The sequence below is a fragment of the Ovis canadensis genome, chromosome 5, assembly GCF_042477335.2.
Source record: "Ovis canadensis isolate MfBH-ARS-UI-01 breed Bighorn chromosome 5, ARS-UI_OviCan_v2, whole genome shotgun sequence".
In the NCBI taxonomy this organism is placed as follows: Eukaryota; Metazoa; Chordata; class Mammalia; order Artiodactyla; family Bovidae; genus Ovis; species Ovis canadensis.
The window spans coordinates 121,417,018-121,443,190 of NC_091249.1; the positions used below are offsets into that span (position 1 = coordinate 121,417,018).

The window sequence follows — 26,173 nt, forward strand, 5'->3', positions numbered from 1 at the left end:
GAAGTGCTGAAGTAAATGCTGATTTTTCAGCATGAGGATGATGAAACAAATACTGTGCTTAAAATGACTGTCCACCTCTAAACACTCATCAAGCATAGGCTCTGAGTAAAGCACTCTGCTTGGCGCTCAGCAAGACCCAGAAACGAATGAGATGTGGCTGCTGACTTCAGGAAGTGCTGTGGGAGATTGTGTCCTTCATGAAACAGAGCTCCCAGAGTTGCCTGTGTGGCTCTGTCTTTAGGACGGGCCCCCTCAGCTGCCTCACCGTGCGTGCTTCATCACCAGTGTCCCAGAGTTGGAATTCATTCACTGTTTGTTTTTTTTTTAATTAGTGTAAATACCGGTTACATTTAAAGGGTATACCTAATGTTTATGATGTCTTACTTTTTTATTTCAACTTGTCTTAAATATGTTAATGTAAATTCTTATGTTATTTTCTCCCTAGTTTGCTAGAAAATGGTCAGTTTGAAATTGTGACAGGTGGCTGGGTAATGCCTGATGAAGCTGGTGCACATTATTTTGCCATAATTGACCAACTAATTGAAGGACATCAGTGGCTGGAGACAAACCTAGGTACGTAGCGGCGTCTTCCTCTGTCGTGCGCACTGTGCTAGGCACTCTGCTTTGCTGCTCAGTCGTGTCCCGCTCTTCCCGACCCCACGGACTGCGGCCCGCCAGGCTCCTCTGCCCATGGGGGTTCTCCAGGCAAGAACACTGGAGTGGGTTGCCGTGCCCCCTTCCAGGGGATCTTCCTAAACCAGGGGTCGAACCCAGGTCTCCCACATTGCAGGCAGACTCTTTACTATCTGAGCCACCAGGGAAGCCCAAGAATCCTGGAGTGGGTAGCCTGTGCCCTCTCCAGGGGGTCTTCTGACCCAGGAATCGAATCAGGGTCTCTTGCATTGCAGGCAGATTCTTTATCAGCTGAGCTCTCAGGCAAGCCCTGGTAGCTCACATGGACTGCTTTGGGCCATTCATTTTGGGGAAGGTGAGATGGGGTCTTTTATTTTTTTAATAATTCATTTTTCTAGGACTGATTATTACTGAATAATTTCTTTTTCATTGATTTGTGTTTTTTGGATCATAAACTCAGTTATATAGGTATAACATGGTCACTTGAGGATCATCTACCTTGTTTTACCTGTTATTTTATCAGTTTTGTTTATTAATTTTAGTATTTTCTCCTAAAAATATCCCACTGGAATTTTAATCATATATTAGTTAAGACTCTTGATCACAAAAGGCAAAAGCCTAATTGCCAGAGATGGGGCAGCTCCAGGGCAGACTGGACCCAGAGGACTTGGACTGTGCTGCCTGGGCGCTGTCTGTCAGGCCTGCTCCCTCTTGCCCCTCCTCCTGAGGAGCGCGATGGCCGGAGGCGGCCAGGACTCTGGTCTTCCTCGCCCAACAGGAGGAGCCTGCAAGTAATACCTTGCCTCACTGGCCCGCACCGGGCTCTGTGCTTCTTTCCGAGTCAGTGTTTTGTGGCCATAGCGATAGGAGCTGAAATCACTGAGAACTGGCTAGTTTGATGGAAATGGTCTCAAGGAAAGAGAGGTTTGAGGCAGGGCCAGCCTCACTTGAACCAGGTGACTGGGTCCTGTAAGGGGAAGAGGATCCTGAACTGATGAAGTCAGTTCACACAACTCGTGAGAACGTGGGACTAATTGAAAGCTTCGTGATGTGTGGTGTTTGCACTCTGCATCACGGTATGTGGGGCTTCCCTGACGGCTCAGTAGTAAAAGGTCTGCCTGCCAGCACAGGAGATGTGGGTTCGATCCCTGGGTTAGGAAGATCCCCTGCAGCAGGAAACGGCAACCGACTCCTGTATTCTTGCCTGGGAAATCCCGTGGACAGAGGAGTCTGGCAGGCGACAGGCCGTGGGCTCACAAAAGACTAAAACAACAGCAAACAGTGTGTGTGTAATTGTGTTCAAATACTTCTCAGTACAGTTTTGTAGTTTATAGTAAATATACATTTGCAATTGAAATTCTAGATACTTTTTATTATTTTAAAATATTTTTAAAATATTCTGTTAGAAATGACACCTTCCCACCCCATTAATATTGACTTTTTATTTTGGAATAATTTCAAATATAAGCATTCTAAGAGTACTACAAAGAACTCCCATAAAGCCCCCAATCACACTCACCAGTTATTAACATTTTGACACATTTACTTAATTTTTTTCTCTTTCCATGTTGTTGTTGTTGTGATTCTTGTAGAGTAAGTTGCAGAGACCATACCTGTTCTGAAAAGAGTTAACGTGTCAGGTCAGATGTTGCTGTCCTTAGAAAGCTCTTGCTTGCAGGGTTGGTCTTTGGTGGGTGTCTGCAGAGTTGAGTTCTTCAATGATGAGTAACTCACTGTGTTTAAACTGCTTGTAAGCCCAGTGTAGTGTATGATAAACGCTGGTTTTCCTTCTGGGAGTCGAATCATATTATGAACTAGACAGTGAGTACCCACATGACCAGACTCCAGTGAAAGGCTTGGGTACAGTTTCTAGTGAGCGGCTTTGGTGGCCCGCCTTTCTGGTGTTGTCAGCATTCACTGGTGCAGTAACTGAGTCCGTCTGGATAATCCGTCAGAGAGGGCGCTCTTAGAAGCCTGGGCCTGGTTCCTGTGGGCTCTGCCCTGTGTGCCTTTTGTTTCTGCTATTTTTCTTTGTATCTTTTCACTATAATAAATCATAGCAGTGAGTATGACTTCATGTTGGGTGCTATAAGTTTTCTTAAAGAAGTCTGGGGGTGGACTTAGGGACCCCCTACTTAGTGTCACTTTTCTTAAATGTTGAGTTGGCCAAATATTTCCTTCAGTTTTTAAGTAAAAATAAAAAACACTTTTTTCCCCCCCCATCAGGAACTTTATTGAACAAAGTATTCACCATTTTGTTCCATTACCTTCTGCCATTTTTCAGGCAACTTTATAATTGCATTTTCCCAAAACTTTTTGTCTTTTTGAGCAAAGAACTGTTCCAGGTGCCTTTTTATAGTCTTCCAAGGAATTGAGACTTTTTCCATTAGGAGAATTTTGTGAAGACTTCAGTAAGTGGATCTTGTGTGTTTCTTCTTTATGTTCAGCTTTTATGGATATGTAACTTACATGCAGTGCAGCATATAAGTCTTAACTCTGGAGTTCTGACGGCTGTATATACCCTTGTCACCCCGTTTTCATCATTCTAGAAAGTTCCCTCATCCCCCCACCCCCCGAATTTCTCCCTGCAGCCAAGTGCTCTGCGTTGCTATCGCTGTAGATCACTTCCACTGACTTAGGGGGTACCACTTTTGGGTCTGCCTTCTCTTGCTCAGCATAGACTTTTTTCCTACTGTATTGTAGGTAACTACCGCTTTGCATACTGTGGGATCCTCTCAGTCACCATGTGCGGCAGTTTGTGGTGTTGTCACAGAGTTGTGTAGCCATAACTACCACCTGCTTTAGAACTTTATCAGCATCCCCAAAAGGAACCTCTTGTTTGTTGCTAGTCACACCCCTCTCTGGCTCCTTCCTTCTCTGCCCTAGGCTCAGGGACCACTCATCTCCTTAGTGGAACACGCACGCACACGCAGATTTGACTGCTCTGGACATTTCACGTAAATGGCATTGTACAACGTGGGCTTCTGTGACTAGCTTTTTTACTTGGCGTAATGGTTTCCCGGTTTATCCACAGCGTCTCAGGGGTTTGTCCCTTTTTAATGACTGGATAATGTCCTGTTGTGTGGATATGCCGTGTCTGTTTCTCCGTTGTTTTTCCTCCTTCAGCTAGTGGGCATTTGCATCGCTCTCCTTTTCAGCTGCTCTGGGCACTGCTGCTGCGCACGCTTGTGTAAGTTCCGTGAGGACAGAAGTTCCCTTTTTCTGGATGCATACCTAGGAGCAGAGTTTATGGGCACATTCGAGGACGTGAACTTCCTGACTGTGGCTCTGCCTGCAGTGAGGACTGCAGTGGGGACACCTGCGCTGGTCTCAGTTTTGTTTGCTGAACAATTTGGAGCAGCTTGTTTTGGATACTTTTTACATTTGATTTGGAGATACTTTTTAAAATTATCCAAAATAATAATTTTAATAATTATTAATTAATAAATATTTATTAATAATAGATAATTATTTAAATAATTTAAAATAACTATTCCATTATAGTTCCCTGGTGGCTCAGATGGTAAAGCATCTGCCTACAATGCGGGAGACCCAGGTTCGATCCCTGGGTTGGGAAGATCCTCTGGAGAAGGAAATGGCAACCCACTCCAGTACTCTTGCCTGGAGAATCCCATGGACAGAGGACGGAGGGGCATTGTAGGCTACAGTCCATGGGGTCACAAAAGAGTCGGACACAACTGAGTGACTTCATTTCACTTCACTTGAAAATTATTTAGTCTTTGGTTGTTAATTTCTGTTTTTATATGTTTTGTTATAGAGAACTGACCATTGGAACTTTAAGTTTGAGCTTTAAGGTTGTGTTTTGCCTAAAGCTGCATTGTCTGACTGTCCTCTGGCCCCTCTTAAGGTCTAATGTCAGGTGTGTCTGGAATGGCCCAGGTCTGCTGACTGTGTCATCCGTGTTGCTCGTGGTCTGATTTTAGGTCTGTTAGATCTGCTATCACTTACGTGGTATGTTTTACTCTTTTTAATGATTATTTCCTGTAACTTTTCTTGCTTTTACTTTTATATATTTTAACAGTCTTATTCTAGCATGAAAACACAAAATCTTTCCTAGTTTTATTGACATGTGCCCTCTTTTTAAATTTTGGATTTTTCTTATACTGAATTTTCCCTTAAGTTTGTCGCTTAACCCCCTCTTAAAAATATTTACTTATACCAAGAAAAGTCCTGGTGGCATACTGGGTTTCCCTCTAAGTCTCTCCATAGCTTTCACCTCCTTTCATATCAGGTTTTAAAAATTCTCTCTTTTCTGTGTCATTATACCCCAGGGATTCTTGAATCTGTTGCAGCTAGGTTGCTCTATCCTGTGTATCAGGTGATTTTTATTGGAAAAGATCACTGGTAGTGATAAAATCTCAGACATCGCTGTAACTTTTCATGTTGGATTTTACTCTTGTTTGTAAGCTTATTCTGCCCTTGTTATTCTGGACAATATATGAAGAAGTGAAGTCACTCAGTCGTGTCTGACTCTTTGCAATCCCATGGACTCTAGCCCGCCAGGCTCCTCTGTCCCTGGGATTTCCCAGGCAAAAATACTGAAGTGGGTAGCCATTTCCTTCTCCAGGGGATCTTCCTGAACCAGGGACTGAACCCTCATCTCCTGCACTGCTAGGTGAGTTCTTTACAGCTGAGCTGCAAGGGAAGCCGACTCATTGGGAAATACCTGATCCTAGGAAAGACAGAAGGCAAAAGGAAAGGAGCAGCAGAGATGAGATGATCAGGCAGCATCTCTGACTCGGGCGCGAATTTGAGCAAACGCCGGGAGAGTGCAGGACAGAGGCGCCTGGCGCACAGCGGTCCCTCGGGTTGCGAAGAGCCGGGCGTGACTGACCAGCAGCATCACATTCCTAGTGCTTGTTTATCTTGAAACTGGAAGCTCGCACCTTCTGACTGCCTGCATCCGACTCCTTCTCCCGCTCCCGCCCTTGCTGGCCGCAGATCTGATCGCTTCTGAGTTTGCTGCCTTTGAAGTATAATTGATCTACAACTTATGTTCCTGACATACAACATTGTGACTCCGTATTTCCATACATTTCAAATGTGGAATCGCATGACTTATTTTGCAGCTGGGAGTTTGTGCCTCTTAGTCTCCCTCACCTGTTTCCCTCTTCTTGCCAGTCTCCCCCTTCTGGAAGCCGCTGGTTCACTCTCCGCGTCCGTGACTCTGTTTCTGCTTTGCTGTTCATTTGGTTTTAGCTTATACGTGCCAGTGAGCGCTCACCTTGTTTGTCTCTTTCTGTCTGGCTTACTTCATAGGGCACGTTGCCTCAAGCCTGGTAAACGCTGTCAAAAATGACACGACTGCCTTCTTTCATATGCCTGGATGGGGTTCTGTTGTACATGTGTGTATGTATGCACTTGCGTGTCTATCTGTGTGTGTATGCGCGTGTGTGGGTGTGCATACGTGTCCACCGATCCACTTGTGCACCCTTGGGCTGCTTCTGTGTCTTGGCTACTGTAAATAATGCTGCTGTGAATGTGGGGGTCCATGTATCTTCAAATTAGTGTTTTTGTTTCCTTTAGATTAATTCCCAGGTGTGGCATTGCTGGGTCATATGGTAGTTCTCTGTAATTTTTGGAGAATTTTCTGTACTGTTTACTGTGGTAACTATACCAACTTAGATTCCCACCAGCAGTGCAAGGGTTCTCTTTTCTCTACATATAGTTTCTTTTAACTGAAGTCTGTACACTTTTTTAGACATAATGCTCTTGTACACTTAATAGACTATGTAAACATAACTTTTCTATGTACTGGGTAACATTTTTCTGTGATACTCTCTTTATTGCAGCGGTCTGGAAGTAAACCCTCAGTGTCTCTGGGGTATGCCTGTATGCAATAGGATGTGTGTAGGTTATGTGCACATAGAATACCATTTTAGATAAGGAACTTGGCATCCAGGGATTTTGGTTTTCCAGGTGTCCTGGAGCCAGTCCCTCGGATACCAAAGTATGACTGCAGTTAGACTCCCGTGCATGTTTTTTGAACCGTTTGCGAGTAAGCGGGAGACATCTTGTCCCTTTACCTCTCAGCATTTCATTGTGTTATTTCCTAAGAAACAGAGATGTCTTCTTAGATAAGCAGAAGATAGTTGTCAAATCAGGAGTTTTAACAACAATACCACAATCTAGTTCACAGTGTATTCAAATCTTGTCAGTTGTCTTAGTAATGTTCTTCAGTGAAAGCTGCTGTTTTTTCTCTCCCAGTCCAGGATCACATATGACATCTAGTTGTCACGTCTTTTTGTCTCCTTGACCTGGAACACTCCCTCAGCCTTTCTCTCGGTTTCTTAACCTTGATATTTTTGAGGAGGTCAGACTTCTGCTGTAAACCATCTCTCAGTTTGAGTTTCCGCTCATCATTAGCTTCAGATGGCCCTGTCTGGCCTGTTATTTTCCTGGGGTGTTGCCACAGCTGTTTGCTGTGGGCTCAGTGCATCTCATCAGGAAGTGCGTGTCGCCTCCTGTTCCATGTCAGAGGTGCTGCCCGTGATCAGTCATGTCTTATGCTTCTTCTCTGCACTTTACGTTTCCCTGCTTTGTGGGAGATACATTGAGAACAGGTAAAATTCCTCATCAGACTTCAGTATTTTAGTTTTAGGATCTGCTGAGGACTTTCTAACTCCACCGTCCCTTCTGTAACTGTTGGTTTTGTTGCTGTTTAGTCGCTACATCTGACTCTTTTGTGACCCCATGGACTGGAGTCTGCCAGGCTCCTCTGTCCGTGGGATTGCCCAGCAGAGAATACTGCAGTGGGGTGCCTTTTCCTTCTCCAAGGGATCTTCCTGACCCAGGGATCAAACCCACATCTCCTGCATTAGTAGGCGATTCTTTACTGCCGAGCCACCAGGGAAGACCTAATTATTTGTTTGCATTTTACTAAAAGGAAGAGCTTTCTTTATTTGTGAGCTTGTGGGTTTATTTTATTCAGTGGGTTCCAGTCTAGTACGACTGTTCTGTATCTTGATCCCCAGTTGTCCCACATTTGGCCAATGGAAGCCCCTTCAAGCTATCTCCTGATCTATTTCTATATGTTTCCATGACCCTGGCCATTTCTTTACTTTATGCCCCAAATAATCTGTTCTAGGGTTATCTTGTACTTTACCAGTCTCAGGCCTGAAATAAGCTGTTTCTCTGAGGTTATTATAGAGCATAGCATTTAGAGGTCAAAATCCAGGAGCAAAGTTCTGCTAATTGATGCTACAGTGCCGCAGCATCTAGGCCTTCGTAGTGCAGAGAGCTAGGAAATGTGTGTGTACACACAGACACACACACACACAGACACAGAAACACAGACACACACACACAGACACACATACAGAAACAGACACAGACATACACACACAGACAGACACACACACAGACATACAGACACACACACACACAGACACACACACAGACATGTACACACAGACACACACACACAGATACACAGACATACACAGACACACAGACACAGACTCACACAGACACACATACAGAAACACAGACACACACACAGACACACAGACAGACATACACAGACACAGGCACACACACACAGACACACACACACAGACAGACACGTACACACAGACACACACACACAGACAGACACGTACACACAGACACACACACACAGAAACACAGACACACACACAGACACACATACAGACACACACACAGAAACAGACACACACACATACACACAGACACAGGCACACACACACAGACACACAGACATACACAGACACAGGCACACACACACAGACAGACACGTACACACAGACACACACACACAGATACACAGACATACACACACAGACACAGACTCAGATACACATACAGACACACAGACATACACACACACAGACACATACACGTGCAGACATACAGACACACACATATTGATGTAGTTTCTTTAAATATAGATGTATGTTTGTGTGTTTATTTGTATATTTATTCATAAGTTAGTACTGCTGTCTCCTATTTCAGCTCAGTATCATAGGGTCCATTCTATTCGCACATTTATAGGAACTGTTTTGCAGTTCTTTCTCTCAAAATAGAGAACCTGGCTACTTTACCTTACTAGTTTGCTCAGTCTTGGAATTCATGAAAGTTTCAGAATTGCTAAACCTAGAACAGACTGGTTCCAAATAGGAAAAGGAGTGCGTCAAGGCTGTATATTGTCACCCTGCTTATTTAACTTATATGCAGAGTACATCATGAGAAACGCTGGACTGGAAGAAACACAAGCTGGAATCAAGATTGCCGGGAGGAATATCAATAACCTCAGATATGCAGATGATACCACCCTTATGGCAGAAAGTGAAGAGGAACTAAAAAGCCTCTTGATGAAAGTGAAAGAGGAGAGTGAAAAAGTTGGCTTAAAGCTCAGCATTCAGAAAACGAAGATCATGGCATCTGGTCCCATCACTTCATGGGAAATAGATGGGGAAACAGTGGAAACAGTGTCAGACTTTATTTTGGGGGGGCTCCAAAATCACTGCAGATGGTGACTGCAGACATGAAATTAAAAGACACTTACTCCTTGGAAGGAAAGTTATGACCAACCTAGATAGCATATTGAAAAGCAGAGACATTACTTTGCCGACTAAGGTCCATCCAGTCAAGGCTATGGTTTTTCCTGTGGTCATGTATGGATGTGAGAGTTGGACTGTGAAGAAAGCTGAGCACTGAAGAATCGATGCCTTTGAACTGTGGTGTTGGAGAAGACTCTTGAGAGTCCCTTGGAGTGCAAGGAGATCCAACCAGTCCATTCTGAAGGAGATCAGCCCTGGGATTTTGGAAGGATCAGCTCTTCTTTGGAAGGAATGATGCTAAAGCTGAAGCTCCAGTACTTTGGCCATCTCATGCGAAGAGTTAACTCATTGGAAAAGACTCTGATGCTGGGAGGGATTGGGGGCAGGAGGAGAAGGGGACGACAGAGGATGAGATGGCTGGATGGCATCACGGACTCGATGGACATGAGTCTGAGTAAACTGTGGGAGTTGGTGATGGACAGGGAGGCCTGGCGTGCTGCGATTCATGGGGTCGCAAAGAGTCAGACACGACTGAGCGACTCAACTGAACTGAACTGATGCCACCACAAAAAAAACCCAAAATACTAAATAGGTTCACGATTTCTTTATAATTTTTTGGAGGTAAATCCCATATGGGAAATGGGCAGGCTCTGTGTGGCAGCTTCTTTGAGATTTGACGTGAACTGTTGGCTCTCTGACGTTCAGCGTCCCCTCTCAGTCTCCTTGGCTGGCCTCACCTTCAGTGTTCTGCAGCGTTCTCTCTGTTTTCTTCTCTGTTATTCTATGTGAACACCTTGCATGGTAATCTTTACAGCTATAATCAGGATCAAGATTAACTCATTTGTGTAATCCTAGGCCAATGTAATCCTTTCTTAGCCTTCAGTATATGGAAAGTGCTAAATAGATGTATGCGTGAAAAAAATGTGCAGTTAGATTACTTATGTCTGTGTATACGTAGCCTATAGAAGCCTTCTTTGAGAATCCTGAATAAATAAAATATTTACATACTTCCCAGTGAATAATCTTATTTCATTCATTCTAACCTGTGCATTTATTCTGTTGGTTTTTCATATGTTATCCTCTGTGAAATTGAGGTGTATCTTTAGTCCTTTACCAGAATTGGTGTGAGTCAGGTGTGAAAAATTCTGTTGATTCCTTCTTGATAGCAGGTGCCGGCGTCCGAGCGTCTGAAGGTCCGTGATGACATAACAGCACAGTTGTCTGGGCCAGTTCTGCTGCCATGTTATCTGATGGCCTGGCATTGTTGTGCGGCATGAAAGAGAGCCTAAAACCCCTGTTGTTGGGATTGGAGAGTGCAAGTGGAAATGACTTGGATGAGTTTTCTGTGTTGTATAAGAGCAAGCTGCAGGCTTATGCAGCTCCACAGAAGACGGGACTGTCAGCTCCTGGAGGGCAGCGGCTTCGTCCTGTGTTTCTCCACATCAGGGCTCCACTGCCTGCAGCAGCTTTCCAGCATCTGTCAGATGACAGAGTGCTCACTTTAGCTCCAGCCAACTCACTTCCAGTGTGAGGCACCCTGCCTGGGAGGACGGCCGGGGCAGGATCCTCCTCTCAGGGGGTCTTGCAGGGAGTCTCACTAAGGGTGCTCTGGACAGCCCTTTATCTTGGAATCCAGGAGGCCAGGGAGCTCGGGTGGGTCTGAATGTGTTGTGACTTCTTTTTCATTTAAAAAAATAACACTTACTCTCTTTATCAACAGGAGTGAAACCTCGGTCTGGTTGGGCTATCGACCCGTTTGGACATTCACCAACAATGGCTTATCTTCTAAAACGTGCTGGATTTTCTCACATGCTTATTCAGAGAGTTCATTATGCAGTTAAAAAACATTTTGCATTGCATAAAACACTGGAGTTTTTTTGGAGACAGAATTGGGGTATGTAGAGTTAGATGAAAGTAGAAGCTCTTACTTGACCTAGATACTATTTCACAGGGGTTATGACCTCTTGCTGTTACGGGTTTTATTCAACATGTCAGTCTTGAGAATCAGGTTGCTTAAAGATATACATAATTATTTTTTCAATATAATTGTGTCACGAGTCTTTTAAGCATTGGTAAAAATATTTATCTGTAGAACATGGTAGATTCTTCTAAGCCTAAAGGAAGTAAACAAAATAAGAAATTAGTTTTTTGCAAGTAATGCTTTCATTTGATTCTATTTTTAAATGTACCCATTTTACCACAAAGTTTATTGCATTAGAACTGATGTTTATTTAGTTGCTAAGTCACGTCTGACTTTTTTGCGACCCCATGGACTGTAGCCCTTTGGATTCCTCTGTCCATGGAATTTTCCAGGCAAGAGTCCTGGAGTGCATTGCCATTTTCTTCTCCAGGGGATCTTCCCGACCCAGGGATGGAACCCGGGGCTCTGCTGCGTCTCCTGCGCAGCCGGCTGACGCTTTTCCACTGAGTCCCTGGTGGAATCCCGCCAGTGCTCCTTCTGCCTCTCCTGTCTCTGTAGCTAAGTTAGAATTGCCTTTTGAAGCCTTCCTCGTGCCCTCCTGGAGCAGCTCTCCTGCCTCCCGTGTTGCTTGTTTTCGCACTGTCTTGGTACCCTGGGGTGCCCGCGGATGTGCGCCTCCAGCTCTGTGCTGGAGGAGGGGGGACGCGGTGGGGGCCTCTGCCTGCTGCGCCCCCGGGCCGTGGTCGGCCCGCCTGTGCTCATTTATGAGCCCTTATTGCGGGACGTGCGCTGTGCCACGCGCTTCAGTCACCCCTCCCTGAGCCTGCGTAGCCGTTGCTAAGCTAGGGTCTGTTATTATAGGACCTTTTTAATGTGAAAAGTGGAGGCCATTTGCCAGAACTCAACAGGCGACAGGTACGAAGCCTCGATCTACACCCAGCTCTGTGCTCTTCCGAGGCCTCGGCCCCCTGGCCCCTAGCATCTGCTGCCAGCTGTAGCAAGTTGTCAGTAAAATTTCATCTGAAGAAAGGATTTCATTATTAAGACTGTTAAGCCATTACTGCATTACATCATACTTGTTCTCTGTGTACTCTAGACCCTCATTAAGTGTTTCAGTAGCATCATTTGTAAATTTAGACAGTATCTTTCTCATGGGCACTGTTGTTTTTTCAAAAGGAAACAAATTAACTGTATAACTTGTTGTCGTGGGAAACTGAACCTGTAGGGCAGACAGGAGCTTCTGGGGGCTTGCATCCTATATAATTTTATCAGATGCTTAGGAGCATATTTATTTTTGTAGAAAAAGGATCATTTATTTGAGGAAGCCCTACTTAAATTATTGCTTACATTCAAATTGCTTATAAATATCAGTTGGCATAAAATTAATACTTTTATGCACCTAATACTATGCTAAGAAGAAATATAGAAAACATCGTTGCCTGTAAAATTATAGTCTTAATTTGATAGAAGGCTAACACCAGCAAATGCAGCAGCTAAACCAAGATGTGTAGGTGAGCTGCTAAATAGTATGGTGGACCTACCCGGTGTCTCTGGACATGTTGCTTGAAAATGATGTTTTGGAATTAAGGTGAGCTTCTTTGTTTGTTGTGGTTGTTAATGAAGCAGTTGTTTTCAAATTTTTTAAATGTATATGGTGCTTATTTGATTTTTCTTGTTGTCTGTATTATAAAAGCAATGCGTTGCTGAGAATTGGAGATCTGTATGTAGAGACGAAGAGGTATTTACAGGTCAGAATTAAAAAACAAAAATAGCCATTTTTAACTCTTATTAAAGCCCTCCAATCTTACTTTGTGGGAGGCTTCTTACCTCTCAAGGGCAGTGATGCCAACACATACTGGCATTGAAGTTTCAATTAAAAACAATTCTGTGTCGGGAACCAGTACTTGTTTTCTGTAACTTTTTTGTTGGCTTTGTTTTGATTCTTCTCTTTGCGTTTGAAAATTATTTTTACTTTTCCTCTGCCTCTAAGGACAACAGTCAGACTGGCCCTTCACTGGTAAGGGGCCCTCTACAAACTCTGTTGAGTGCACTTATTTCTCGTCACTGCAAGACGAGTATTTCCCCGGTATTTCCACAAGCCCTTCCCTCTCCTTCCCTTATTCTCCCAGTTCCCCGTTTTGCTGTCTTCTTGTCTTCACACCCGGCCTCTGCAGCTACTGGTCCCTCTCAGAGTCCCTGCTCCCCGAGGCAGGCGCAGATGCGGCAGGCGCAGATGCGGCAGGCGCTGGCAGCCAGGGGTGGCTGTAACTTTGGATGAGCTGATTGTAACTTCTGCTCATTTATATCCTTCCAGGTCAGCAGATGCTGTTTTAGGATGGGGCCTTTCTGTTTCAGTTAAGTTTAGACAGAAGATGTAGGTAGACGCTGAGATACAAGTGTCGTCCTTCTGGCCGGTAGCCATCGAATGCTGCTGGGGGGTGTGTCTTAGTAGTTAGAGGGGCTGTTGCTTTAGGGTGGAGCTTGCACTGTGTATGTGTGAAGCACTGGCGTTCTGAAAGTTCGGGGATGGAATCTGCAAGTCTGCTCAGGTCTGTGTGTTGCTCTTCGTTGCAGACCTGGGATCTGCCACAGACATCCTTTGCCATATGATGCCCTTCTACAGCTACGACATCCCCCACACTTGTGGGCCCGACCCTAAGATCTGCTGCCAGTTTGATTTTAAACGGCTTCCTGGAGGCAGATACGGTTGTCCCTGGGGAGTCCCCCCAGAAACAATATATCCTGGAAATCTCCAGAACAGGTATGGAAATATGCGTTTTATAAGTTAGCATCTTGAACAAGTAAGCATTAGTGGCTTGTTGCTGAAGAGTTATATAAATGGGCTTTGGTAGCCAATACTATCCTTTCTCAAGGCATTCATTCAAACGAGATTTAAAGCAGCTGAAAAATGCCAAAGCCTTGCCTGTTTGCCTTCTGTGTTACAACTTAATGGAAAGTGAACAATAGCAGGTCAGTGTACGGTGGATAACCTGTTACACACTGTTCCTATGATCTCCTTTGCCTTTATTATAAAAGCCTCCTGTTGTGTTTGATTTCATGTATTGTTGATAATAAAACTTATGGTCTCTATGGTATAAATTGGTAAGAAAAGCAACCCAGTTGCAAAAGCACGTTTATTGAAATGGATCACATAAACAGCGTAATTATCTGTTCTCTTAATAACAATCTCAGTAATAGTGAACGCTACCCAGCTCTGGTGAATACATATCTTTGCATCTTTCTGAAGTTTTTGACTTACTGAAAACTTTAATTAGGAATACTTATTCTCAAAAATTTTTAACTAAAAATCAGGAAATGAATTACTTGTTTTTTCTTAGAAGAAAACTGTCCTAAAGATGGAAGCATCTCATTAAACCAAGCTACCTATACTTCTCATTCTGGTGCTTTTAAAAGTTTAATTTCTTCACTGTAAAATTAATGGTATGTAATACACTAAAATAAAACACTTGTGTTGTAATATAAGACACTCAACTCTGCTAGAAAAATAATATAGGCTTTTAAATAAAGTAAGATTGTTGCTCTGTGCTCAGTAAAATCTGTTTTTAAAAAGAGTGTGTGAGGATGAAGGCATGATCTGGGTCTCCTTGCACTGGCTGAGTCCTTCGTGAGCCTCGTGCTGTGGCAGACACAGAAGCATCTCAGCATGGAGGCTTCTTAAAGTCATGGATCCGTTATGTATATCAAAATCTTCTTTTACAGTTGTTTTGGAAAAAAGTATCCCAAGCTTTGGGATCTGTTTGGTTTCTTTTATTGGTTCTTGGAGTGGTGAAGAACCTGAACAGCCTGTTAGGGTCAGGCTACTTAGACATAAGAGGATAATTCAGTAGATTATGTCACAAAGGTGCAGTGGAAAGGGATGGTGGTGGGTTGGTCAGGGTTGGGGGGTCCTTGCCTGCCTTCTCGGGAGATCAGCTATTTGCCGCTAAGTGGGGTTTGCATGCCTCCTGTTAGTCCAGTGGTCAGGGGCACCGGGAGACTTCTTGCAGGCCAGCTCGGGGAATCCCCACGCACCCATAGATGGTGCGAGGCCCCTCTTTTTCTTTCTCGAGTGCTGTGAGAGTGCCTGAGACCCATTCTGCGCAATCCTGTTGATGGTCATGGAACCCTTCAAAGACCACTGGCCCCCCTCCCCAACCCCCTCAGAACACACCTTGTGTTCAGTCAGTTCCAGCGGTTCTGAAAGGGGCTTCCAGGCACCAGGGCCCTGCAGATGAGTGACTCTATGATGCTCACGTGGATTCGTTGCTGCTGTTGTTCAGCTCACAAGCCTCGGAGTCTTAGTTCTGCTGCTTGCTGCCCATGCAGATGGCACCTTCCTCGTGAGGTTCAGAGACCAGACATGGGCATTGCAGTTTAGTGGCGCTGGGTTTTTACACCTAAAGAAAGCGGCTTCTAACTGTCATGTACAGGTGGTACACGCAGCATGCGTAGTTGATGAGGTTTCTCTACTTTGAAGATAAAGAAGCTCCATTCTTCATCAAGATTGGTTTTAGGTCTCCTGCTGCTGCTGCTGCCGCCGAGTCACTTCAGTCCTGTCCAACTCTGTGCGACCCCAGAGATGGCAGCCCACCAGGCTCCCCCGTCCCTGGGACTCTCCAGGCAAGAACACTGGAGTGGGTTGCCACGTCCTTCTCCAGTGCAGGAAAGTGAAAAGTGAAAGTGAAGTCGCTCCGTCGTGTCCGACTCTTAGCGACCCCATCGACTGCAGCCCACCAGGCTCCTCCGTCCATGGATTTTTCTAGGCAAGAGTACTGGAGTGGGTGCCATTGCCTTCTCGTACCATATAATTTGGGATTCCCTGGTGGCTCAGATGGTAAAGAATCCGCCTGCAATTCAGGAGACTGGAGTTCAGTCCTTAGGTCAGGAAGATCCCCTGGAGAAGGGAATGGCTAACTACTCCAATATTCTTGCCTGGAGAATGCCATGGACAGAGGAGCCTGGTGGGCTACAGTCCAGGGGGTCACAAAGAGGTGGACGCGGCTGAGCAGCCGCTGCTCACTCGCCGTCTGTTTTACATATGGTGGTGGTTTGCCTCTCGGGTGATCTGAGGTGCCTTCCAGTCAGGTGCCCGCCCTGCCGGGTAGAGTGAGTGCAGAGCAGCCGCAGCTGCGCGCCTTTCCCTGTGGCGTTGATGGATGCGCTTGCCGTGAGCTTGCCGTGTGTGCAGCGAGCGTCCACTCCCCGCAGCTGGGCAGTGTGGCCCTTGGCTTCCCAGCACTGACACTCGCTGAGCAGCAGCCTGGGAGTCGGGACGGGCGCTGTGCGGAAGAGGCACTTCCCCGAGTCTCTGCCTGCTTCCCTCTTCTGCGTCTCGCACGCACGCACGCGCGCCACGCGTGGCGCATCTAGAGGAGCCTTGGGATGCGCTTCTGCGCCGGTTGCCTGGAGGGTCTAGCTGGATGCTCGTTTATACTTCATCTTATATCTGTGACTTATGTACTCTTTTTTCCTCTTATTTCTTTAGGTCTTAGACATCTTCCTATGTGATTAATCTCATTGTATGTGTGCTTTTTAATTATAAGTAATAATTTAAAATTGGTTTTGGGGAACTATGGAAAATTAGTAAATTACTAGTAAAAATTAAGTTCTATATTGAATGGTAATCTCAAAAAACTTAAGTATTATATGTTAAGTAAGAATATTATGTTATATTTTATTCTCCAAGTTATTAAATTTTTGCTAATTTAATATTTGCAGAACAATTTCAGAGACCATCAGTATAAAAAGAGCATATGAGATTCTACATTTAGTTCAGTGTTTTTCATAGTTTCTGTAAAATGCCTCTTTCCATCATTGATGTTCTTTGAGATTTCTTCATAAATTTTTATATCGTGAATTAGAATCTACTTCTGGATAATCCTTGAAGTGAAAATTGGAATACTGAGTAAAAAAACATGTTTGTCATCTATCACTGTGTTTTAAGCTTTGGCGCTAGAAATACGGAGACCTCCTCGGGGCTCATCTGCTTGTTTAATTTCACTTTCAGAAGCTCTTCCTCTTCCTTTGTGTTCCCAGACTCTCTCAAACGGGGCCCCCAGTCAGCGTCTCCCGAAAGGTTTTCTAGAGAGTATAAGTAAGTGGAATATAGAAGCTTATCAGCACACTGCAGTTAGCTGCCCTTTTGAGTCGTGGGTTAGGGCTCAGCACACTGCAGTTAGCTGCCCTTTTGAGTCGGGGTTGAGGCCCAGTGCACTGCAGTTAGCTGCCCTTTTGAGTCGTGGGTTGGGGCTCAGCGCACTGCAGTTAGCTGCCCTTTCGAGTCGGGGGTTGGGGCCCAGAGAGAGAGAGAGGCCAGAATAGCTCATGCAGTTGCTCAGCTGTGTCTGCTGATCAATATGGAGGACACCGACAGATACTCAGAGTATTGATGGGAGAAGTTGAGTGAGTTGGTTTCTTCCTTTAGAAAAGGAAAACGGTTCTATAATTGGCTTCATTCAAAATAACTTTATGTTTAACTAGGCAATTTTATTTATTTTTTTTAATTAGGCAATTTTAGATTAACTTAGAGAAAGGGATATTAATTCAAAGCAAGCAGAGTTCATGTAGATGAGAAATCTATCTTGTTGGACTGAATTATTTTATGGCACAGGCTATCTGGCAGTCAGTCTCTGTGGCTGACCTTTGGGAGGGCACTGATGCCCTCAGGAATTTATGCCAAAGCTGCCATGTGCCTTTATTTCTCTAAGGACGTTCCATGGAAAAGCTGTGGGGTTTTTCCCTCTGATAAGAATTTACCAATATTTTAGAGGGACAGTAAAAATTAGTGTAGTAGTTTACAACAGTCTGCCTGGTAAATTATGCTAAACTAGAACACAGGCAGAATACACGCTCCTCTATTTGACTGTGGCTCACTTGGTCGTGAGTGGCCCCACGGTGTTAGCAGTCCTCTTTCCCTTTTGCAGGGCCGAGATGCTTCTGGACCAGTACCGAAAGAAGTCAAAGCTTTTCCGCACCACAGTTGTCCTGGCCCCGCTGGGAGACGATTTCCGCTACACTGAACGCACCGAATGGGATCATCAGTTCAAGAATTACCAGCTGCTTTTTGATTATATGAATTCTCATCCTCAGTATAATGTTAAGGTAATGAGAAATACTTTATCATGATGCTGTAGTTGAAGGTGAACCTTCATTATTAAAGGAGGCGGAAACACAGCAGCCTTAGTTTGTTTGTCCCGCATCCTGGTATTTCTTAGAACATGTAGTTCTTCTGTAAGAGAATAATTCATGAAGGGGAAAATTATCGTCCATTTCATATCGTCCGTTTCTAAAGCTGTCCCTCTCTTACCACTCGTTGAGGATTAAAGAGGCGTTCCTCTGTGTGGCTGAAAACACGTACCTCCTGAGCTGGGATGCTCATTTTCCGTGTGTCCTCTTCTCCTGCTAGCGCGGGGAGCTCGCTGTTGCTCTCGGCCGCTTCCTGTGATCTAGCAGTGTGCCTGGCAGATGCAGACGCGCATGTCAGGAATTTTGCAAACAAACATCTTGTATCCAGCGACTACACCCGCGTTTTTCTTAGATGAGAAGTCTTCTAAAATTCATCATTCGTCTGTCGTTCTTGCTCTTTTTCTCCCCCTCTGGGAAATTTAAAATGCGCCCTAAAGGTTTGGGAATGGCATGAGTTCCGCCCCCGCCACTGCTCCCCAGTACCCATGACCCGGCACAGCACTCAGCAGCTCAAGGCCACCCTTGTTTCCGCTGGGCTCCACCACCATCTCACTCCTCTAGAATTCAGAGCAAATCTCAGACGGCACGTGCTTTTGTCTATAACCATTTCATTATGTATCCAAATGATAAGGACACTGTGGAAAAATATGATCGTAATACCACTATCACATCTGAAAGACTAGCAGTGATAGCATATATCCAGACACATTCCAATTTTACTCATCTCATAAAAGCATTTTAACAGGCGGGTTGCTTGAGTGAGGACTTGAGCAAGAGCCCTGTGGGCCCCAGGTGAGAAGCTGATTGCCCAGCAGTGTGTCATGCTCGCACGCAGAGCTGTTAGACAGCGAGGCACTCTGAGGGTGCAGCGGAGGGAGGCGGGGTCGCCCGTGGGAAGCGGATCCGAGCTTACGAAGGAGAACCACACGACGCTGAGCAGGCGAGTAAGCCTAAAGAAAGCGCCACGGGGGTTCGAGATGCTCAACTTGAGTCTCAACCAAGGCATAAACTGTGAGTGCTGACCCCGTGTGTAAGTTGTCTCTGTGCTTCCCTCCAAGGGAAGGCGCACGCAGGCGCAGCTGATCAGAGGGGCGCACGCATACACCTCGAAACGCACCTGCTTGGGGAATGGAGCCGCTGCATGACTCTGAAAAGTTTAATCCTGTCTTTAACATTTCACCTGTTTCCTCCTTTGCCCACTAGAAAAATCTTTAAAGTAATTTGAAAAGTTAATGTATCATGTACATAGGAGTGCACAGACCATTAAGTACACAGAGAATATTTTCAAGTTTTAAAACACCCATGTAATATTAAAAAGGATATATAAATATATATATGTGTCTGTATGTATGTATAACTGAGTCACTTTGCTGTATAGCAGAGATTGGCATAACATTGTAAACCAAATATACTTCATTTGAAAGAAGAAAAAAACACCATGTAAGCACTGTCCAATATGTAGAGCATCTCTAGCCTCCCAAGTCGTTACCAGTTCCTGCGAGAGTAGCCATCGCTTTCGTCTGTATTTTTTAATTTATATTCATCTATTTTTAATTGGAGGATAATTGCTTTACAGCTTTGTGTTGGTTCCTGCCGTGTATCAGCATGAATTAGCCATGAGTGTGTGTCTGTCCCCTTCTTGTGGAGCCTCCCTCCTACCTCCCACCCCGTCCCGCTCTTCTGGGTTGCATCTTTGTGATCTCTGGTGCCTGTTTCTGAATTTTATGAGAAGGGACTTTTAAATACGTGTTATTTTGTGTCTCACTTTTTTTTTGCTGCACATTATGTTTTTGAAATTCATCTTCTGTTATGTGTTACATGTGACCTGTGTCGTGTGATATTGATGAGCATGCCACTGTTTATCCGCTCTGTTGTTGATGGACGCGTGGATTGTTTTCAGCTTTGGTTCATTACAGGTGACACTGCACTGACCATTCTGTGCAGTGTGTGTGCCTGAGTTTATGGGGGTATAAAGTGGGACGGCATTTTGGGGTTCTTGGGTATGCACACGTCCGACTTCAGTAGATATTGTCAAATAAAATTCCAAAGAAGGTCCACTGGACATCCTAAGACAGTTTGAATTGTTCTACTTCCTTACTCAGACTTGCATTATCAGAACACTTTTTTTCCTTTTATGATGTATGTGATGGTTTTATTTTGTATTTCCAGTAGTTAATGAGGTTAAATCTCTTCTCATAAGTTTATTGCCATTTGGGTATCCTCTTTTGAGCAGTGCTAAGTCTTTTGATGATTATTTTATTAAATTGGATCGTCTGTCTTTTTCCTAACCACTTATATTTCTCTTATGTATTTTGGATTGAGTCTTTTTCCAGATAAAAGTTATGCAAATGTTATCTCCCACTATGTAGCCTGTGTTTCCTCTCTCTTAATGCTATCTTTTGAGGAACAGAAATTGTGAATTTTAATGGAATCTTATGGTTAGTGCTTGTTATGTTTTGCTTAAGAAACTTTTGTTTACCCATGGTCATGAAAACCTGTTTCTTATGAAGCTGCGCTCTAGAAGTGCTGTTGTTCTGCCTTCAGCATTTAGGTCGATAGTATGGCTGGAATCAGTCAGGTCAGTGCAGTCGCTCAGTCGTGTCCGACTCTTTGTGACCTCATGAACCGCAGCACACCAGGCCTCCCTGTCCATCACCAATTCCCGGAGCTTACTCAAACTCATGTCCACCCAGTCAGTGATGCCATCCAACCATCTCATCCTCTGGCGTCCCTTCTCTTCCTGCCCTCAATCTTTCCCAGCATCAGGGTCTTTTCAAATGAGTCAGCTCTTCGCAGGCGGTGGCCAAGGTATTGGAGTTTTAGCTTCAACATCAGTCCATTCAATGAATATTCAGGATTGATCTCCTTTAGGATGAACTGGTTGGATCTCCTTGCTGTCCAAGGGACTCTCAAGTGTCTTCTCCAACACCACTGTTCAAAAGCATCAATTCTTTGGTGCTCAGCTTTCTTTATAGTCCATCTCTCACATTCATACATGACTGTTGGAAAAACCACAGCCTTGACAAGATTGACCTTTGTTGACAAAGTAATGTCTCTGCTTCTTAATAATGTTTGGAATAGATTGTTGTATATTGTCTGAGGGGAGGGATCAAGATACTTTTTGCCCATGTGAATATCAAGCACCATTTATTGAAAAGACCATCGCTTGCCCATTTCTATGCAGTGTCATCCCTGTTATTAATCATGAGTGGAGATGAATTTACGTGTGGGTCTGTGTCTAGACTTTCTACTCACTTTTGTCTGTTTGACTAGTTTCATACTTTCAGCTTCACAGGAGATCTTACCATCTGATAGTGAGTCTCCTCCTCGGCGCTCTGCCTTCCTTATGGTCCAGCCCTCACTTCCATACGCTAACTACTGGAAAAACTGCGGCTTCGAGTGTATGGGCCTTGGTCAGCAGAGTGTCACCTCTGCTGTTTAAGATGCTGTCTAGGTTTGTAATAGCTTGTCCTCCAAGGAGCAAGCGTCTTTTAATTTCATGGCTGCAGTCACTGTCTGCAGTGGCTTTGGAGCCCAAGAAAATACAGTCTCTCACTGTTCCATTTTTGCCCCTTCTGTTTGCCTTGAAGATGGGACTGGATGCCATGACCTTCACTTTTTGAATGTGAGTTTTAAGGCAGCTTTTTCACTCTCCTCTTTCACCTTCATCAAGAGGCTCTTCAGTTGATCTTCACTTTCTGCTATAAGGGTGGTGTCATCTGCATATCTGAGGTTATTGATTTCCTTTATTTCAAGAATTTTTGTCCTTCAAATCCTGGCTGCTTTGAGGGCCCTTAGATATCTTCAAACATTTTTTTCTGTGTATTAAAACTTATTTGTCTAGTTGTATCTGTTCTCTGTGAGATGTTTAAAGTTGCTTAAGCTGAAAGTGTAAGCTTATTTTCTTGTAATGAAAGGACAAACAAAAATAAGCAATTGGATTTAGGTGACTGAGAAACTGACATTGGACTAGCTCAGTCAGCCAGTTTGCCATTGATCATGACTTATTTAGCAGTCTATGTAGCCTGTCCTTGTATGTTGTCCTGGTAGAGGAGTTTAATATTACATTTAAGATTAAGGTTATGTTTAAGATTATTTGTTGCTTTTTAGTGTAAAACATTTAAATATTTTTGTTTGGTTATTCTTTGGTATCCGAAATACTTTATTTGAGCTACCAAGAGACTATAGAAAAATTTACTTTAAATTATTATTGTTTTGGAAACTACTCTAGCATTGCTAGAGGATTATATTTCAGTCCTTTAAGTTTATGAGAAAGCTCATCAGGTCACTTACATCAACTTTGCTCTGAGATTTTGCCAAGAAGGAAATATTTTCATTCTGGGTAGTACCAAAAATTAACTGAAATATTTTCAAAAGGGTGTACTCTCGTTTTGATATTAACTTTCTAGCATGTCACAGATCCCTAAAATTTGAAACTGAAAGTGATTTTTGTTATCTGATAGTAACCCCTTATTACATAGATGAGGAAGTGGACGTGAAAGTCCCTCAGTTGTGTCCAGCTCTTTGTGGCCCCATGGACTGTACCATCCACAGAATTCTCCAGGCCAGAATACTGGAGTGGGTGACCTTTCCCTTCACCAGGGGATCTTCCCAACCCAGGAGTCAAACCCAGATCTCCCACATTGCAGGTGGATTCTTGACCAGCTGAGCCCCCAGGGAAGCCCGTATGGGAGGAAAGTGAGACTCAGCAACGTCTGGGTCAGTGAGGACTTTGCCGCTGTCCTCACGCACGCTTCTCTGACCTCATCTGTGCCTGCTGGTCTGCAGCTAATGCCGCGTCCTTGTGTTTGTGACCCTCGTTTCTTGTATGTTCACAATCTACTTCCTAGTGAGTGTATTCTGCCTCCTAGTAGTGAGATTGGGGAGTAATACTTAATATTAGATAAACTAAAGTATATTGAGAGGTTGATGTGCTGTTAACTCTCTAAAGTGCTTTACTTTTTAATTTGTTTATAATTTTATTGAAATATGATTAATATATATCACTGTTTATGTTTAAGGTATATATTAATAGCATAATGTTTTGACTTACTATACTGTGGAATGATTACCACAGTAAGTTTGGTTGGCAGCCATCATCTTGTATCGATACAATAAAAAAAGAAAAAATCTTTCCCTTGCGATGAGAGCTGTTAGGATCTGCTCTCCATGGTTTCGTACGCTTCACTCGGCAGTGTTCACTGTACACGCCATTGGTGTATATTACAGTCCTGGTGCTTACTGCTCGTATGCCTGGAAGTGTGTACCTTCCTGCCACCTTTGGCCAGTTTCCTTCCCTGCCCCCACCTCTACTCTCTTTTTCTGAGTTGTTCATTTTTGTTATATTTCACATGTAAGTGAGGTCATATAGTATTTTTCCTTCTCTTTATCTACTTGGCATAATGTCCTCTAGTCAAGTGCTTTGCTTTAACAGTTATTTAATTCTCTGAGCATTTTCTGGTAAGCACATAATTATTCCTGTTATATTTTAGGAGACAGGCACAAATAGATTTGCTTGCCCAAGAAAAACTGTATTTGGTGAAGCCAAGATCAGAGTAGATAATACAGTTTAAATCTGCTTTTCTTAATGGTACCGGTGAACGTATTTGCAGGGCAGGAGTAGAGAGAAAGACGTGGAGAACAGGCTTGCGGGGACGCGGCGCGGGAAGGAGCGGGTGGGGCAGCTTGAGAGGCGCGTTGACAAGAGTGCATCGCTGTGTACAAAGCAGACAGCTACTGGGGAGCTGCTGTCGACGGGGGGCCCAGCCCAGCTCTGGGATGAGCCGGGGGTGGGGCGAGGGGGGTGCGGGTGGCGGGGACACGCGTGTGCCCACAGGGTTTCACCTCACTGTGCCGCAGAGACCAGCACAACATGTAGGACGGTTATCCTCCAGGTAAAAACGAATGTAAGAAGTGAACTTTTAGAAAGCTGCTTTTCTTTAATGTAAGCATAAGGACTTGGAATAATCATCCATTTTGCTGCTACAAAATTTATTATATCACAGATGATGAAAACTTACATTTGTCTCACTAATGCCACTGTTGTGTTTCCAGTTGATATTTTGCCTTTGCAGTGGTGGAGTAACAGCCAAACCCGATGCCTCTATTTGGCAGTCGTGTTTCTAAGCGTTTTACTTAGAATCCTGTTAGCTGCACCGTGGAGATGTGAAGAAGCATCATATAATATGCTCAAAACCGCCTGTGAGATAAGTGGTGGAGAGAGCGTCCAAACCCACATCGTCAGACCCAGCTTCTGTGCTGCTCCTAGTAACTGCTGGAGGGCCGCTAACTGGTTTATACTACGTTAATTATTTTTCTGCAACATTGAATCAAAATGGCTCTCAGTATCTGTGTGTGTATATATGTATTGGGTTGGCCAGAAAGGTCTCCTGGGTTTCATTACATCTTATGGAAAAACTCAAACTAACTCATTGACCATGTACATATGTGTGTGTGTGTGTATGTGTAAGATCAGAAACAAAAAAATTAGCATCTTTTTTAAAAGAACTCATTCCCTGTTTAATTGTCTATTTACTTATAGCAACACTACCTTTCAATATATGTTTATGCGGTCTTGTATAATATTTCTTTTTTCCTCTGATTTGTAGACTAGTTTGAGATCATAAAAATGGATTTATGTACTGGTAATTTGAGTCATTAGTCAGAAAAACTTTTTCATTTGAGCAGTCAGCCTTGCAATTCTCATCCCCTGTTCTGTTTTACTTCTGTTGTTCACTGTTACCTACTGGTAGAGAAAGTCCTTTTTTTTTTTTAATGACCTGCTGTTCTTAAAGTCTCTCTTCTCTCCTTTGTAAGAATACAGACCGAGGAGAGTGGAGGCCAGAGGAGAATGCGTGCATACGATGTGCGGAAATGCTTACCAGCTAACAGAGCTGTTCTTCCAGACTGCTGGGACATGGACTTAAAATACATGCCTTTTATTTTTGCTGTTTCCCCTACTTGCCATTCATCTCTGGATTATGCCATAGCCCGATCCTTGCACGCTTAGAGATTCTAGAACTATATAAGGAGTTTTAGACCCACATGTTTGTAGCTCTGATTAACTCTTCTAACTGCATCCATGTGCCTGTTCTCTTAGTTTTTGGGACTTGGTGTAAGTAAGTGACAGTCACGGAGTGCTTTTCCCTGCGTTTCCGTAAATGTGAGCTATATATTTGTCCTAATTTGGAAGCATGCCTTAAGTATTTATTAGGAGCTTTCCTTTCAGCACTAAAAGTAATTTTAAGGTACAGATGAATGTGTGAATAAATGAAATGTTACTTTTTTTTTCCCCACTAGATACAGTTTGGGACTTTATCAGACTATTTTGATGCACTAGAAAAAGAAGCTTCGGCCAATAGTAGGAATAGCCAATCAATATTCCCTGTTCTGAGTGGAGATTTTTTCACCTATGCTGACCGAGATGACCATTACTGGAGTGGCTATTTTACATCCAGACCCTTTTACAAGCGGATGGACAGGACACTGGAATCCCATTTAAGGTACGTTTGCCTTCAGAGAGCTGCGTTTGCTCTCTCACTTCTTTTATGGCGTCACAACCTGTCTGTAGAGTTCTGCACGGTATACAGCATTTATGTTGTATGTGTTACGATGTGTTTAATGTAATTGTGAAATTTTAATGCGATCAGAGCTATATCTTCAGAAATAAGCAGATTTTTACAAGGGTTTTGCTCTTGAAGGAAAAACAGTTTCTGTAGTTAGGTTTTCTGGGAGTTGTCCTCAGTATTTTCTGGTTTCCTTGAGACTCCCTGCATTTTCTGCGCACTGTCATAGCATTCAGTGGCATCGCTGTGAGCCTGCAGGCCGGAGCCCGGTCAGCCGGGTTACAGAGCAGCAGCAGGGGTCAGAAGGAACAGCCAGGCTCTCAGCA

General features: G+C 43.9%; 1 protein-coding gene and 1 non-coding gene across 2 annotated transcripts in view; both read left to right on the plus strand.

Annotated features, from left to right (window-relative positions):
* The window catches only part of MAN2A1 (mannosidase alpha class 2A member 1), a 198,256-nt gene that overhangs the window by 80,213 nt on the left and 91,870 nt on the right, over nucleotides 1-26,173 (plus strand). The window contains exons 5-9 of the mRNA XM_069592653.1: nucleotides 446-573; nucleotides 10,897-11,070; nucleotides 13,672-13,858; nucleotides 18,021-18,198; nucleotides 25,582-25,784. Coding sequence (XP_069448754.1) covers nucleotides 446-573; nucleotides 10,897-11,070; nucleotides 13,672-13,858; nucleotides 18,021-18,198; nucleotides 25,582-25,784 — 870 coding nt within the window. The remainder of the gene's footprint in view (nucleotides 1-445; nucleotides 574-10,896; nucleotides 11,071-13,671; nucleotides 13,859-18,020; nucleotides 18,199-25,581; nucleotides 25,785-26,173) is intronic.
* On the plus strand, nucleotides 4,139-4,210 carry TRNAC-ACA (transfer RNA cysteine (anticodon ACA)). The gene has a single exon. It is a non-coding gene; the product is annotated as a tRNA-Cys (tRNA).